The following is an 18704-nucleotide window of genomic DNA, read 5'->3' on the forward strand; positions in this document are numbered from 1 at the left end:
GAATAAGACCCTGCTTGAAGATTGAAAGTAAACTGATTACCTCCACCCCACACTCTCTATCATCTATCTATCTATTTTGCTTTTCTTTTTGGTATCTTCAGGACAATATCTCTCCTTGAAACCATGCTGTTTATTTTCTATCATAATGGCTGTCTATTCCCACTAGATTCCAAAAGATCAGTGACTTTACTTGTTTTATTAATAACTCTTTTTCCCGGTGTCTATAATAGTTCTAACTAGTGGAAGATACTCAATAAATGCAGTATTTGGAAACAAATAAGTTAATTTCTGATGAAATTCTCGACTCTTGATTTTCTTATTTTTGTTTCCCTTCAGTTAGGTTATGTGCTGATTAAACAACCTCCTCACGGAAGCTTTCACTTCCTGGTTGCGAAGGGTATAGATGACAGGATTCAACAAAGGAAAGATCACTGTGTGAAAGAGAGAAACCACCTTGTCAGCTGGGAAGGCCCTGAAGGGGCGAGTGTAGATGAAGACGGCAGGTCCAAACATCAGAAATATAATGATGATATGAGTAGTGCATGTGGACATGGCCTTGCTCTTCCCCTTGGAGGAGGATCCATGTACATGACAGAGGATGACCGCATAGGAGGCCAGAAGCCCCAGGAAGCACAGGAGTGTGAGCAGACCACTGTTGAAGACCATCAGGAGCTCCACCACAAAAGTGTCTGTGCAGGCCAGCTTGATGACCTGAGGCACATCACAGAAGAAATTATCCAGTTGGTTTGGGCCACAGAAGGGCAAGTGGAGGATGAGGGCCACCTGGATAATGGAGTGGACAAAGCCTCCAAGCCACTGAGCCAATATCAAGACATAGCAGGCTCTAGGGTTCATGACAGTGGAATAGCGTAAAGGCCGACAGATAGCCATGTAGCGGTCAAAGGCCATCACAACAAGGAGTAACTCCTCTCCCCCTCCAAGGAAGTGCAAGAAAAAGAGCTGAGTGATGCAGCCTCTGTAGGAGATTACTTTCTTTTCAGAGAGGAAGTCCACCAGCATCCTGGGAGCCACAATGAAGGAGTAGGATGCATCCAGGAAGGCCAAGTTGCCCAGAAAGAAGTAGAGGGGAGCTGTGAGGCCAGGGTCTAATCTGATGGTGAGGATGATGAGGAAATTTCCAGGGAGGATGATGAGGTAGAAAATTAAAACGAGCACAAAGACCAGGAGCTGCATATCTCGAGACTGGGTCAGACCAAGGAGGATGAATTCTGCCACCACTGTACTGTTCTCACTCTCCATCTCTGCCTGCAGCACATGAAGAAGCAGAGTTTATCATTATTACTATTTCTTCCGCCTAGACCCTAGTTGTTCTCCAGCTAAAAATGTTTGACATATCCACCACTTCAGCTAAAACAACATCTCAACTCTTTCCAGTATCCTAAGTAAACTCTAAAACTTTCCCTCTTGTAGATTTAAAGCAAACAAGCAAACAAACAAAAATATTGTTCTCAAAGCCACACTCATATCCCCCATTCAACCACGTGCTCCTATAGGACTACTTTCCACTTTAAGAGTCTGGCATCCCACACCTTGGGATTCGTACCTTCTTGAGTCATAGGAGAATTTTCCTGATTGAGATTCAATCTAACTCCAATTATCAAATCTCTGCCTTATTGTGGTTGTACTGTGCTTGAGGTTTAGCTCTTTTCTTAGATATACACCCCTTTTCTCCTCCTCCACCAAGTCAAAAATTTTACTAAGTATTTCCTTTCTTCAGTTTCTTTGGAATTCCCAGTTCCTACCTGCTATATCTCTGCCTTACTCTCTGTATTCTATTATTAATTCTCTGATTACCCTCCTCTGGTCTGGTGTCCTTGTATCACCCTGACTCTAAACTAGTCACTGGGATCCAAACAATAACTGTACTTTTCACCTAACTTAGAGGTAGTCTTTCTTAGCTGTATCCTTGATTAAGTACCACTTATGAAGCCATTCCATATCTTGTTCATGCAGCTTAATCAACACTATCTGAATCTCAATTATTTATTATATACTCTCAATCTTCATATTTCTCAGATCCTATTTTGACACCCAAGGGAGAGTCTTTCAAGAAACAATATGCTGCAATAAAAAATCTGCCTGTATAAAATTTTTTAAAATCAATTAACTCATGAAATCATAGCATAGAAGAGGTGGAAGTAACAATAAAGATCTTATACTCTAATTCATTCCTTTCAAAGAAGAAAACTAAGGCTGCTGTGGTTATATTCCTTAAGTTTAGAATGAGTTTCCTTTTTGTTCTGATTGACCAGTAGTAGAAGAATGCAGTTGTATACTATTTAAACCCATAAAGAAATTATTAGCACAGCTTTAATCAATGGATGCTCCTTTTTGTGTGCTTGAATAACTAAAAATGCTGCTTTTTAATATTTATAATATGTGTTAGTTGAATAGTATACATGCACTTAAAATGTGCATATATTTAAGTTAGCTGCTCAAAAATGCTTTGTTATGGCTAGGAAACATTTGTAAAGTTTGAAAATTGCTAATCTATAGAAAAATACAATGTGATATATACCAATTTTCACCATACTATTTGACTACAAAGAGAAGGGAAAATCTTTGACAGAAAATGCTAGTGAGTCAGTATTTAGAAAAGAAAGTCAGGGAAAGAGAAAGGTGAGGGAAAGAAAGTAGAGAAGAGAACTAAAAGAGAGAAAAATATACACAAAAACAGCCCATACTGTTCATTATTAAGAAACATTAAAACATACTTTTAGGAATTTTAGGAAACATTAAAAATATCAGCTTTAAATATCTTTAGAGCTGAATAGAGTGGTGAATATACGCGTTCCCATGTGTTACTAGCAGCCACAGTTGGAATTTATGAAAGTCATTCTTAAACATATCAATATATATACGCATACAAACACCACACACACACACACACACACACACAGGCAAAATGGAAACTACACAAATTTTTAATAGAAAAAAATACTTCGTAGGCTCTCCAAATAAGCTTCTCTCTCACTTCTTAACTTTTCTCCACTGAGGCAGCCATTTATCTCAGCATTCATTCCATCATCTGCCTATAAAAACACACTCAGGGATATAAGTCAAGATCCCCCTTCTACTTACTCTTAGCTTTTCTGTGTCCCACAAGCTCAATCAGAGTGGATTATTTCATGATGTGTTAGTGTGTAACAATATCTCTAAGACATCAGAGGATTTCTGAAGGTCTTTGTGATTGAGGGTTATAGGCTCCTCCCCTGGCTATTTCTTATCTTTCATCTCTGTTTTCTCACTATTGCCTAACAGATGGGATTCCACACTAACTGACATAGTTGATCCATTTTCTTCCCATGTCCCATTCTCATCTGTGTATTTCCTGTACCTGTGATTCTGAGATGGTGGTTGGCTTATATCCAGAGACTATGTATGAGCATTTCTCTCGATAAAATAAAATAAATTTCTGGGGAAAAAAATCTACAAATTACAACCTCTTCAGGACAAAATATTCTATTTTGGCCAAATTAGTGGGAACATTAGCAGGAAAGTATTATCAGAAGAGGCTGAAACAGAAATCTAAATCTTCATCACTATGTCTCTAATCTTCTTTGCCACTTCAGCTAATTCAGAGAGTCACCTGACTTTGGAAATGATGGTACAGTAGAGGAGTAGGGAAAGTGAGGGAGAAGGGTGGAGACTCAAATATCTAGAGGGAACACTGTGCAGCCTGGAGTGGAAACTGTGGTCAGATCAGCTCCTGGTGCCAGGTGATTAGAGACCCAAGGGGTTGATTTCCCCATCTCTTTGAAACATTTCCTCATGATTCCTTCCTTATTTTCCCTCATTTCTCCTTCTCTCCCCTTTCATTCATCACTAAGCCTTTATTTTTCTAATTTATTTTCTAAGTTTGACTGTGGTTTCTTTTCCCTTGTTGATTTATTTTCTCATTTTCCCCTAATATTCTTTCCCTATTTACTTTGCTTTCTTTGCATCTTGCTCTTTTTAAAATCTCTTTCTCATCTTTCTCCCTCTCATTTATTCGTGTTCTTCCACTCTGATATTTTTTCACTGTCTACTTGTCTTATGTTCACAGCAGCTCCATTATATCCCATGCCTGTTTTGCCATTATATCTAAAAACAAAAACAAAAAAACCTCACTGTTGTTTCCTTTCAAGCAAGATTGAGCAATGTATATGCTTCCCACTGTCTTCCATTTTAAACATTTGGTCTACAAAGTAAAAATATATAATTTACTCATCAGTACCTTTTTCTCTTGAATAGCATCTCTCTTGCAATTTACAAATCTGAACCACTCACTAATTACTTCTCATTTCCTCTTATGTTTTTTCTGCATGTAAGTGAACCTGATAAAATGAGATAATTTACCTTTTGTTAAGAAAAGTAGATCACACTATTATCATTCTAAGGAAATGAATATATTTAATAAAGTTTCCAGAAATTTGAGTGAAATATCTCTCAATATATTGATTGAAGCTTATAAATTATTTAAATATAAATTAACAAGTTTTTCATGTTCTGAAAAATGTTGATCAGGTTGAAAAACACGATCAAATATTTAATTGATACTGATGCTGATGATGGATATATAGAACACACTACACGAAAGTATAGGTCTGCCACCAGGAAATTCCCTCATCAATAAAATGTGATTTTTCAGGTAAATTACTTCTGAATTCCCTTCAAATCCTAGGTTTTTAGGCAATGTCATAATGCAGAAATATCCTTGGTTTGGAATCATTTTATCTGACTCCAATGCCTTGCCTCAGCAATTCAATAAATGTATGACCCTGGGAAGGTCACTTAGCTTTCAGAAGGCTGAGTTTTCATCTATAAAATAGACTAATATGCTGACTTTTTCTGTTTGACAGAGGTGATATGAGTATCAAATGAAGTGATGATGGTAATAATAAGTAACTCATTCAAGTGTGTCTAAACCAAAGCTAACCATGAACATATTTAGATGTTAAGAGGTAGCTCTATTGAGTGTTCACATTGCCACTAAATCCTTTGTCAATGCTTGAGGGTAAACCCTGGGTGATGGAGCTGCATAAATCTGAGTGATTAATAGAGAGAAGAAATTGTGGAGGCGCGGTAAATACCTCACGCAAAATTGCCAATGCAGTCAGTTGTTTGTATATCAAAGTTTTCTCAGTTTCACAACTCTCTCTCTGTCAAAGTCCTATGTTGATGAATAACAAAACCGTAAGCAACAGAGGACACTTTCAAATATGTTGAGTATGGAAATTAGGAAATCTGGGCTAATCTTCTGCAAAATCATAAAATCTGTTAAAATTTTCTCTGGAGATCTTAGCTTACACTTTCTGCATCGTCCCCCCTTTCATCTGTACTTTGTAAGGAAAATAAAACATATAAGGGGGCCAGCCCAGAGGAGTATTGGTTAAGCTCATGCACTCTGCTTTGGCAGCCTGGGGTTCACAGGTTCGCATCCCCAGCACGGACCTATACACTGCTCCTCAAGCCATGCTGTAGCAGCATGCCACATACAAAAAATAAAGGAAGATTGGCTCAGGGACAATCTTCCTCAAACAAAAAGAGCAAGATTGGCAACAGATGTTAGCTCAGGGCCAACCTTCCTCACCAAAAAACAAAAACATAAAGGTATCAGTCATTTGTATGCTCCTTGGTTTTAACACTAGATGCCAACTCTCTGAAGTCTACTGATAATTTCATTTAATTATAATACTAGAATGAAAGTTTTAGTGCACCATTAAAATAGTTTTAAGAGTCACCAGCAGATGGAGATCTATTGAAGGAGACGGTAGAAAATGCCACGCTGCTGAATTTAGATCTTAGCCTCTGGCTATTCCTACTGAAACACTGACCTTTATTCCATTGTATTCCAAGGCAGCAGAAGACCCAGTAGAATAGTTGCGATATTTTTTCTATTGTCTTCTCTTTCTTGTTTCTTGTAAGTATGAATACCTCCCATCCCCCACCCAGGAAATTGGAGTCTCCAGGGGTTTTATGTAGTTCTCACAAAGTAGCCATTCTCCTGATAAACATTAACTGACCCTTCTTGTCATTGTTCATAAATAATTGTTCTCACATAGGGAAGGTTAGCTTTTGAAACCTCCTCTAAGTCTTTATGATGCAATGAAGAAAGTGCTTTGGAGATTTGAGATCACTACAACCCTACTGAATATTTCCAAAGGGAGTTATTAGAATGCCAACTAAATTAGGCAAGGGTAAATACCAGAACTTTGTAAGGAATAAATATTTTAAAATGTGTCACATCATGCCACACTGGGTTAATTCTGAATTCTAACATTAAAATCCTATCAGTGAATGAGATAATAGAATCCCATTTGGAAGCATATTTATTAGGTCAAAAGTAAATACAGGAGCTGGCCCCATGGTCCAGTGGTTAAGTTTGTGCGTTCCGCTTGGGCAGCCCCGGGTTTTACCAGTTTGGATCCTGGATGCAGACAGGGCACCGCTCATCAGGCCATGCTGAGGTGGCATGTCACATAGCACAACCAGAAGGGTGTACAACTAGAATAAACAACTACATACTTGGGGGGCTTTGGGGAAAAAGAAAAGAAGAAAAAAAGGATTGGCAACAGATGTTAGCTCAGGTGCCAATTTTTTAAAAAAAAGTAAATAGAAGGTGAAAAGAAGTTAATTTACATCTTATAATAAAATTCAAAAGTAGAAAAAATATAAATAAGTGAAAAAAGATTATTGGCATATATATACATATAAAGAAAGCCAGCAAGGCAAGGATGAGGGGGAGTCTACTGAGGTACTTGCCTCAGTCACAAAATTTACCAAGAGACTAAAAATGTCAGTCAGCAAGATAAATAACACTTTGAAAATCAAAGTAAATGTGAAAATTATGAACAGAATATCAATTTTTTTAAATAAAGACATCAACATTGCAGATTTTCCCTTTTGCCTCAGGTTCTGATATGACTCAGCATGACACTATGACTGATTCTGTCTTTATTTAAAATTCAGTATTCATCTTCTCATCGTGGGCTTTTTGAATTAATTTCTTTTTTTAAATATTGATTAAAATATTTTTTATCTCTATTACTTTTTTTGTCACTCCCTTAAATTTTGGGCTCAAGACAAGTCCCTTACTCACCTCTTTCTAGCTTCACCATCCACTGGCCCTGAAACCAAGTAATGAGGCCAAGTCAGTGATGAGTATGTAGGAGTCAGCATATTGTTGTTGATGAAGACATAAGCAGAGAGAATATACGTAATGCTCGTGAAAATTTTGAAGGTATAATTCTTCTTAGAGAAAAGAACTGTTTGGTGTAGGATAGACCATTTCCTTGAGGAAAAGTGACATCCCAAATAGGAAACAAAAAGATGTATCATGATCTCAGAATTTGTTGTTTGCTCACTTTTACTCTGCTTAGCTAAAACAAAGATGAAGAATTTTTGTTTTTCCATTAAAGGTTAATAAAATGAAAAATTAAGGATAAGAGCAATTAAATGTAACAATTTTGGTTTTTGTATCTAGTTGTGGTTTTTGTTGTTTTGCTTCAAATGGGAATCTGAGATGAGTTGCTTTATAACTGAAATAATGAACATACATTCTTGTGAACTAAATACAATTCGTAATCAAATATGCATTTGTTCTAATATATTTTCATCTCAGACAAAGACACAGTGTGAGAAGCAGAAAACAAGAAGAAAGAAGAAAGGAGAGGGAAAAGAAGTACAGAGAAAGTTAGAATGATCAAAATATAAAACAAGAAAACAGAGGGGCTGGCCCAGTGGCACAGCTGTTAAGTTCACACGTTCCACTTTGGCAGCTCGGGGTTCCCTGTTTCCAATCCCAGGTGAGGACATGGTACCACTTGGCAAAAGCCATGCTGTGGTAGGCGTCCCACATATAAAGTAGAGGAAGATGGGCATGGATGTTAGCTCAGGGCCAGTCCCAGCAAAAAGAGGAGGATTGGCAGTAGTTAGCTCAGGGCTAATCTTCCTCAAAAAGAAAAAAAAAAAAACAAGAAAACGGGAAAGAAAGACTAGTGGAAACATAAATAGAAAGGAAATTATATAATTCTCTCTATATTTTTTAAAGTGAAGAGATAGAAACTGGCCCACAGGCATACACATTCCACAAATCCATGTAGCTACACAAAGAAACTGAGTGATAAACAGGTCTATATAGAGGAAAAAGGACAAAGAAAAGGAAAATATATGGAGTTAGATACACACCTAGGTAGAATAACAGCTCATCTTGGAGTAGGTTAGAGTCCTGAGACTTAAATACGTTATATTTTTCCATAATTATAAACATAATCTGGGGCTTCCTTAACTTTTTAATGTTCATCCCATTGGTACAATAAAATTAATCTGAAGATCAAAACTGTTCTCATAACAGAGGCTTTTTAACCCAGCTTGGAAAGCTTTATCATCTTGAATAGATTTAGAACATAAGAAAAAACAAACAAACAAAAATTTTCAAGAGTTCTATCCTCAGGTTGACCCAAGATAATACATAGCCAACTTACTGAGCAAGAAGTATATACACAAAAATGAACTATTACAGTGGAAAGATTACTAGAAAGAAAGTGAAAAGCTAAGGATACAGTGCTGATTCTAATCTATAAATGTTCTGTGGCTTGTGGAAAATAAGACAACGTTTCTTAGACTGTTTTCTCACCTGTACATGGGGTATTTTTGATGGTTTAAAGTATTAAGATATTGTTTATCTCTATTACTGAGTTTTTGGCACTCTCTTAGATTTTGAACTCAATTCAACAGTCACTTATTGGGTGTCTACCACAGGCAGTATTGTATCAGCAATGCAGTATGGACAAGAGAAACAATGTCCCTGTTCTTTGGAATTTTGCATTCTAATGCAGGGAGATAGACAATAAACAAATAAGCGGGAAAGAAAACAGTAATGAGTGTTAGACGAAACGTAACAGGGTATGAATTGGAAAGAGCTCTAGAAAGAGATTGATGTTTTAGAAGGGGTGGTCAGGAGAGTATTTCTGAGACGGTTCCATTAAAGAGAGTTCTGAATGTCTAAAAAAGCCATTCCAAAGAAGCCCTCAAAAAGAAAAATCTGGTGTGTTGAGGTTCCGAAAAGAGGCCAAGGTACCAAGAGAATGAAAATATTTATAAAGATAGAAAATTCCTCCCCATCTCTGTCCCTCATCTATATTTCTTCCACACAAACTTCACAATGAGAAACAGATGTTATTCTTTGTGTATCTTCCCCAAAATATTTGCATATATAAGCAAATATGATTATACATTCTTTTCTTTGTATTAATAAACAAATGTGATAAACATCCAAAATTAGATTATTCCAATAAATTTTAACAGCATACAACTCCATGCTTCGCAGGCATTAAAAATATTATATATATAAAATACTTAAGTATATATATATGTGTGTGTATACTTACATAATATATGTTCTAGAATATTTTTAAAAGAGCTAGTTAAAAAAGCATATATAATAAGGCCTTATATTTAAACAAACAAAAAACTTTACACATGTTGAAAAATGTGGAAAACTACATTTCAAAATGCTATATACATTCTCTGACCTTTTTCCTATTCTGTATGTTACTTCTTAATTCCTTTCTACCACAAAGTCAGTTTTTTAAATTATTATTGTTATTCACATAATCACATTAGGTAAAACTCTATATTGTCTCATTTCGAATTTTCCTATTCTGCTTTCTATGGCAGAAAGAATAATGTATTCATTCACTCATTCATTTCTTACCAAACATTATTGAGAATCAACCAGAACAAGTCATTGTGCTAAGACATGAAATACAAAAATTAATAACACAAATTCTACTTCAAATAAGGCAGAACATTGTGAACAATACAGATACACATGATTAAAATAACAGTGAGATGTTTTATAAAAGAACTATGCTTAGAGCATCACCAAAGCAAAGAGAAGTGAACCCTGTACTGGGGCACGGGGAATATTTCAAGAAGGAAGGAGTGTTATGGCTGAGTCATGACTGAAATGTTCATATAAAGTGGTGAAAGGAGAGAGCAGAATGTGCAAAAAGGCATCAGAGAATCAAAGCCTATGGACGTGGAGAAATAGTAAGAGACAAGATAGGAAAAACAGAGTAATTCCTTACAGTGATCATATTTAAGGTTACAATTCAGCAAAAGGAAATTCAGGAAATACCCATGAGACTGCTGTTTTATACTATATGTAAAGACTATATCTAGCTAACTCAATAAAATTTATAACTTCTTAACATCTTGCTGATATGTCCTATACATATATCTACAGGACATAATCAGACTAGCTTCATTTTTCAAAAGTATACTCTTACACTTAAAATTTAAAACTTATTTTGACATTCAACATGGCAAGTCTAATATGTTAGATTTTACTCTGGGATATAAGACAAATTTCAACACATTTTTCAAAAAACTTGAGGTCATATCAAATATGTTCTTGGACCACAAGAGAATTAAACTAGAAATGTATGAGGCTAATTCCCAAATATGCAGGAGGAAATCACATTCTAATTAACCCATGAGTAAGAAAGTCACAGTAGAAATCAGAATATATTTTAATTCCCAAATATGCAGGAGGAAATCACATTCTAATTAACCCATGAGTAAGAAAGTCACAGTAGAAATCAGAATATATTTTAATTGAATTGAAATGAGAATGCAACATATAAAAATATGTGAGATGTAGATAAAGCAGTGCTTTGAAGGAAATTTGTCCCATCAACAGAATATATTTAAAGAGTTTATAAGAAAGAGGTTGAATTAATAATCTAATGTTCCACCTTAGAAAAAGAACAGAAAATTAAATCCAAAGAAGGAATGAATAATATAGATAAGAGAAGAAATACATGAAATTAAAAAAAAATAGAGAAAAATAAATGAAACCAAAAGCTAACTCTTTGTAAAGAACAATAAAATTCATAAAACATTAGCCAAATTAGTCAAGAAAAAAAAGAGAGAGATTACACAAATTGTCAACATCAGGAATTGGGGTGGGGGCAATCATTACAGATATTACAGAAATTAAAAGAATATTAAGGGAATTTTATGAGCTATTTCATGCCAATAAATTTGATTAGCTAGATTGAATCTACAAAATTCTAAAGTTATTAGCTACCAAAGCTAATTCAAGAAGAATTAGATAACTTGAATAGCTGTGTATTTATTAAAGAAATTTAATTTGTACTTGAAAATCGTCCCCCTAAGAAAACATCAGACGCAGATGGCTCGCCTGGTGAAATCTACCAAAGATTTCACTCTCTTTTTTTTTGTTTGTTTACTGGGAAAGATTCGCCCTGAGCTAACATCTGCTGCCAACCTTTCAAAACAGGTCTGCAGCATCACATTTGACTCTTAATAACGGTGACTGCCTTATTGATCTCTGCCCAGAATCTTGATGATGTTGTTCTAAACTATAGAAGAAACAATTATGGATGAGTTACTCTCTGGCTTAAAATGTTAAGAGGAATTCTTACCTCAATTAGAATAGAATAAAACTTCTTATCTCAGCATGAAAGACCTAGTAATTTGACCCTTACTGTCACATATAATTTAACCCCTAGATCTTTCGCACTTACTCATTATACTTGAACAGCTCTGCTGTTTCTTTTTATATTCTTTAAATATACCAAGTTTATTCTCTTGTTACTCAGAACTCTCCCCCATTGCCTACAATAGTACCTGACAAAAGGGAGGGAAGCATTAAATGAAAAACAATATGTGTTGAATAAATGAATGATTCACAGCTGGAATTCCCCCTTCTTGACATATTATAAAATCCATTCAGCAGACCACATGCTGACTCAATAGCCTCCTCATGGAAGATTTCACTTCTTGGTTGCGAAGGGTATAAATCACAGGATTCATCAACGGAAAGATCACTGTGTGGAAAAAGGAAACCACCTTGTCAGCTGGTAAGGCCTGGAAGGGGCGAGTGTAGATGAAGATGGCAGGTCCAAACATGAGAAGTATAATAATGACATGAGTGGTACAGGTGGACATGGCCTTGTTCTTCCCTTCAGAAGCAGACCCACGTACATGGCAGAGTATGACCACGTAGGAGGACAAAAGCCCCAGGAAGCACAGGAGTGTTAGCAGGCCGCTGTTGAAGACCATCAGGAGCTCCACCACAAAAGTGTCTGTGCAAGCCAGCTTGATGATCTGAGGCACATCACAGAAGAAATTATCCAGTTGGTTTGGGCCACAGAAGGGCAAGCGGAGGATGAAGGCCACCTGGATAATGGAGTGGACAAAGCCTCCAAGCCACAGAGCCAATATCAAGGCATAGCAGGCTCTAGGGTTCATGACAGTGGAATAGTGTAAAGGCCGACAGATGGCCATGTAGCGGTCAAAGGCCATCACAGCAAGGAGTAATCCCTCTCCTCCTCCAAGGAAGTGCAAGAAAAAGAGCTGAGTGATGCAGCCTCTGTAGGAGATTGCTTTCTTTTCAGAGAGGAAGTCCACCAGCATCCTGGGAGCCACAATGAAGGAGTAGGATGCATCCAGGAAGGCCAAGTTGCCCAGAAAGAAGTAGAGGGGGGCTGTGAGGCCAGGGTCTAATCTGATGGTGAGGATGATGAGGAAATTTCCAGGGAGGATGATGAGGTAGAAAATTAAGATCAGCACAAAGACCATGAATTGAATATTTTGAGACTGGGCCAGACCAAGAAGGATGAATTCTGTCACTACTGTGCTGTTTTCTATCTCCATCTCCTCTGCCTATGAAACATCAAGCAGTAGAGATTTTGTTTCCATCTCTTCCATCTAGATCATAGTTCTTCTCAAACTGAAAGCAGAGTTTGCCACATGTATGTTATGCCATCACTTTCCCGCTGTCTAAGAAATCTTTACCCTTTATTCTTCTACCTTCCTATCTGTCAACACTGGTCTTGGAGCCACACTCTTCTCCTGCCTCAGTCCTGTGCTTCTACTTAACTGTTTTCTCATGTGGCACTCTGGAATGTCCCTGCCCTGGATTTGTTTATGATATGCAAGAGGCATATGAAAATTTTCTGATTCAGAAAAAACTTAACCACAGTTATCAAGTTCTTCAGGTTTTTATTTGAAAGGGGGTGATGTAGGGATTAACAGCAAAGAGAAATGACAGGTCCCTTTAAGATGATAGAAATGTTCCATATCTTGGATGTAATGGTTACAAGTGTCCATTTATTTGTCAAAATGTATTGGACCATTAAACTGCATAGAAATTGGTACATTTACTATATGTAAATTATGCCTTAGAAATGCTGACCTAAAAAGTTAAAAAAAAAGGCTGTGTTTACTTAAAATATTTCCTTTTTCTCTATACAATATCAACCCATCAACCTGATATAAATAAAAAGAATCCTGGCCATTCTGGAGAAATTAAGATCTGCTGCTTATGGGTACAATGGTCTCCAAATTGGGAATGTGCTCACTCAATGGACATTATAATTTATTGGTATGAAAACAATACTGGTACAATTCCTACACATATATTATTATATTCCATTCCTTGAAATTCTATTTTTGAAAGTTTCATAGTTTCTATAGAATCATGGTATAACTTAGTATAAGATATACAAACAAAATATATGTTTCTTGTGCATGCTCAAAATGGTTTATTTGCCGATGAAAAATTTAAAAAGCTTGAAGAGTCGAACTAGAGCAAAATACTACAGTGTGATATAAAACTATATTTTGCAGGCTTTCAACTACATGGCAAATTTCTTTTTAAATAGTGCTGTGGAATATGGACTGCAGAGAGGAGGGAAAGAAGGACCCACTAAGGTTAACTGTAAGGGGAAACAGAAAAAAGAGAAGAGAGAGAAAGAAGGAAGAGGAAAACAATAAAGTCCCAAATCAAGAAACCAAAGGAAATACTTACAGTGAAACATCTATTCAAAACATCAAAATGTCTGCTTTTTGTATATCTCAACCCAAACAGATTAATTAATAACAGATGTCTCCATGTATAGTCAAAATTAGGAATTATGAAAGAGGTCCTTTATATCACAAACATATGTTTGTACAAATGTGTGCATGCATACACATACCAAAAACACACACATTATTTCCTAAGCAAAATTGAAGGGTAATAATTAACAAATGGCACCATCCAAATTAGCTTTTCTGTCCCCTTCATCTTTTCTTTCTTTCTTTCTCTTTCTTCCTTCCTTCCTTTCCTTCTTTACTTAGGCATTCATTGGCTTCAATGTTTATCCTTCCTTCTGTGCATAAAACCTGCTGTTAGAAAAGTCAGTCAGGAATCCCTCTCTACATATTCCTAAGTAGTGTGCATCTTACAGACTCATACGGTTGGTTATTTCACACTCTTTCAAACACTGAGGCCATCTTAGACATAAAAGAAAGCTTTGTGCCTCTAAGGTTAAGTGTTGCAGGCTCTTCGACTGTGCCTTGTGTTTTATTTCCTATCTCGTACTTCTGGTCTTCTAAGGACTCTTTAGCACATGGGATTCTTTACTATCTAACATCCCTCACTTATTTCAGTTAATATATGATGTGTACATTTAAGACCAAGTATTAACATCCCAAGACAATTGCTATTTTAATAAAGGTTTTATATATCCCCAATAAGTAATTCTAAATATCAGGAGGCACTACAGCCATATTATTGAGAATAGATAAAAAGTGCTGCTGTATTCTCACATGTAGTCCTCCAATATTAGTCTATTTCTACTACAATTCTGACCATTGCATTCTGACACAGCCGATGTCCCACCTGAAGAGTTGTAATATGTTTCCATTTATGCTTTCTTGCAGTTCCTTATAAATATGAAGAATGACGAACACTTTCACCTCTCTAGCAATCCAACACTACTCTCGCACAGCAGACGTCAACTCCTCATGGAATGGACAATTATGGCTATTCCTGCCTTTGTTCTTAAATACCTCTTCTCACAGAGGAGACTCTTACATTTGGAAATACACAACTAATTTGTGATACAAAGAGGATGATGTACTTTGGGAATTTGAAGGCTAACAAAGCTACAGAACACTTTCAATGGGAATTATTAGAATGCCAATAACATATAATCAGAGAATTAAGCTAAAGATCTATTAGGTACAAATACTCAAGTGTATATCAGTTAAAGAGAAACTGTGTCATTTCTGGGTTTTAAAATCAACATTCCATCAGTGTCAGAGATAATGAAATGGCAAGCATGTTTATTAGGTCTGAGTGAGTAGAAAGCGAAGGGAGGTTATTTTGTATTTTACACTGCAATTCAAAAAGAGAAAAGTAGTATAACTGACAGGAGATCATTAATATATGAAGAAAGGAAATGGCAAATACATTAGATAAAACATATTTCTGATGACAAAGAGATAGACAAAGAGGAAATAAATGATGCTCCCTAAGACTTCTTTGCATAATCCTTCTTAGGAAAGAGAGGATAAATTTGGAGACTTCACACTTCCTGATTTCAAAATGTATTAGAAAGCTACAGTAATCAAAACAGTGTGGTACTGGCATAAAGTCAGACATATAGAGCAATGAATTAGACCAGAAAGCACAGAAATAAACCCTCACGTATAGGGTCAAATGATTTCTAGCGAGGGTGCCAAGACTACTAAATGGAGGAAAGGACAGTCTTTACAACTAATGGTAGTGGAAAAACTGGATATCCACATGCAGAAGAATGAAGTAAGACCCTTGCCTTACACCATATAAAAGAAATTAATTAAAAATAGATCAAAGATCTAAATATAAGAGCTAAACTATAAAGCTCTCAGAACAATACTTAGGGGAAAATCTTCATGACATTGGATTGGGCAATGATTTCTTGGGTGTGATACCAAAAGCACAGGCAACGAAAGAAGGAAACGATAGGTCAGATTTTATCAAAATTAAAAACTGGCACATCAAAAGACACCACCAACAGAGTGAAAATGCAACCCACAGAACTGGAGAAAATATGTGCAAATCATATATCTAACAAGGGCTTACCATCTAGAATACGTGAAGAACCTTTCATTCTCTAGTTCAACCAAAGTAGCTTCCTTTTCCTAAAGTTTTCTTCCCACCCACTCCTGTCCTCTTCCTCCCCTCTCCTACCAGCCCCAAAGATGCACATTAGAGCCTAACCACTCTTTCCACCCAAGTTCCCCACACACAGTTTCTCTGAGATTGTCCTGCTCATTGAGTATAAATTCTGCTTGTTCTCTAAATCAGTGCTTCTGAAACTAACTGAAGTGAAGGACTAGCTCTTTTCCTTTCCAATTTATTGCAGCTAAGAGTTTTGTAAAATAAAAATTCATAACTGGAAAATTAAATATAAAAACATAAATATTTAAAATAGTATTATATTCAACAAACATAAAACTAGCCTCTATAAATGTTTTTAAATGTTTGCTCTGAATTTCTCTGTTTGTCACGGACTGGTAACAACAATTTGAGAACTGCCTTGGTCCACTGACCACAGTTTGAGTAACACTATTCCACATCACAGTTCAAGCCAGCTCTTCAAATAGCGTTAAAAAAAGTCTCTCTTAATGAGTTTTAACCTACATAAATCCTTCCCTTCCTCTGAGTTCCTTTAGTATCTGTAAATATAGTATAATATTATCATGCACCTTGGGGTGGTATTTTTTTCCTTTGAGTACCACGTGTTGATTTTACAAATAACAAAACTCATATAATAAGAAAGAAGAATGTCATTTATTCAACAAACATTTAATAAAGACTAATCAATGCAATATATCTTTACCATCGTCACTAAATCAAAGTTGAATAATATTTGTTCTCTGCTTTTACAGACCTTACAATCTGAGAGAGGAGAAAAGATAAGTACACAAATAAGTGTAACATAAAGCATCTTGAGATAAGTATCAGAAGAAATATACAAAGAAGGCTAAATAAAAATTCAGAGATGGAAAAATTGCTTTGCTTAGGGGAATAAGGGAAAGAATTATGGAAAAATGTCATTTGAACTATATCTTGAAGGCTAGATGGAGTTTTGCAGGTGTAGATGGAGGCAAGGAGGCTCCAAATACAGAAAATGACATAAAGAAATAAATACAGGGGGAAAAAAGCTATTCAGAGAATGATATGTTGTCCAATTTATCTGTAAAAGGGAGTAGGGAAAAACAAGACAGGAAAAGTAATTTGAAACTGATTTATGGAGAACTTGCGAATTTTTGAATAATGAAACCGTTGATGGCTGATGAGCAGGCAAATAATAAGATCAAGGTTATGTTTTAGGACTTTCTAAGGACTGCAAGAGTGCGATTAAGAGGTAATAAAGGTCTAAATAATCTTTTTCCTCCTTAGTCTTTCACGTGAGGAGTCTGATTTTAGGCATTCCTCAAGCAGTCTGTGGCCCATAGACCAGTGTTGCTAGGGCATAGATTCCTGATGCCCTCAATCATTTTACACTATAAGGTAAGAGCATTCATTCCAAACTGGGTGCTTTAGTCATACTATGTAGACCTCAAATGCCTCAGGTAAAAATGCAAGGGACACTAATCAATGAAATCAAATACTTGTTTCATATTAATTGGGAAACCACATGTCCTTCTGACGTATTTCAGTCAATTAACTTAAATATTGACACTTCTTGATCTTTTCTCTCATATCTAATCATGCTGACCCAATGAATATCTCTGAAGCAGATTCCAGCTTTGCTTTTGTAAAAGAATTTCTACTCCTAGGATTTTCCTGTGAGTGGAAGATTCAGATCCTCCTCTTCTCACTCTTCACCACAATATGTGCTCTGACCATAACAGGGAATGGGGCCATTGTTTGTGCTCTATGGCGTGACTAATGATTCCATATCCCCATGTACATATTCCTAGGGAATTTCTCCTTTCTAGAGATCTGGTATGTCTCTTCTACAGTCCCCAAGATGTTGCTCAACTTCCTTTCAGAGAAAAAGATCATCTCTTTTGCTGGATGTTTCCTCCAAGTTTATTTCTTTTTCTCTTTGGGAACATCTGACTGCTTCTTTTTTGTCGCCATTACCTTTGATTGGCACCTTGCTATCTGCTGTTCCTTGCGCTATCCTAACAGCATGACTGTGCCTCTCTGTACCAAACTGGTCATTACCTGCTGGGTATGTGGATTTCTGTGGTTCCTGATCCCCATTGTTCTCTCAGATGCCCTTCTGTGGTTCAAACACTATTGACTATACTGTATGTAACCCAGGACCACTATCTGGACTGGTGTGTGCCTCTGTTTCAACAATCCAACTGCTTTGCTACACTCTAAGCTCACTAGCTATCTTTGGTAACTTCCTCTTCATCCTTGGCTCCTATAGTCTCCTTCTGTTAGTTGCATTGCATATGCCTTTAGCCACTGGGAGACATACGCCTTCTGTCTGTGGGTTTCATTTCACTGTGGTATCACTGTTCTATGGCTCTCTGATGGTCATGTATGTGAGCCTAGGATTTTGACATTCTGCTGGGATACAGAAATTCACAACTTTGTTCTATGCTATGGTGACCCTACTCTTCAATCCCTTCACCTATAAACTCTGAAATAAGGAGCTAAAGGCAGCCTTAAGGAAAGTTCTGGGGAGTTTCAATATAATCTAAGACATACTAGATTATCCCTCCATTACGAGGTCCTTATAGTCTAACAAACAACAATCAGAATTACATAGCTATCCAAATCTTCAAATACGGGTCTAATGATACTGACTATATCAGCCTATGAAATTAAGCATCTATGGGCCACCTATAATCATAAAGTAGCCAGATTATATAGATAAATGGAATTGTTTGGC

At 36.4% G+C, this 18704-nt stretch overlaps 1 protein-coding gene and 2 pseudogenes across 1 annotated transcript; 1 reads left to right on the forward strand and 2 right to left on the reverse strand.

Moving 5' to 3' along the window:
* Positions 1-336: 336 nt before the first annotated feature.
* On the reverse strand, positions 337-1260 carry OR4N2E (olfactory receptor family 4 subfamily N member 2E). The gene has a single exon (NM_001391597.1). It carries the CDS (start codon positions 1258-1260, stop codon positions 337-339), a length of 924 nt encoding a protein of 307 aa, NP_001378526.1.
* Positions 11764-12690, reverse strand: OR4N2FP (olfactory receptor family 4 subfamily N member 2F, pseudogene; annotated as a pseudogene).
* OR11H28P (olfactory receptor family 11 subfamily H member 28, pseudogene) lies at positions 17574-18513 on the forward strand (annotated as a pseudogene).

The sequence above is a fragment of the Equus caballus genome, chromosome 1, assembly GCF_041296265.1.
Source record: "Equus caballus isolate H_3958 breed thoroughbred chromosome 1, TB-T2T, whole genome shotgun sequence".
NCBI lineage: Eukaryota > Metazoa > Chordata > Mammalia > Perissodactyla > Equidae > Equus > Equus caballus.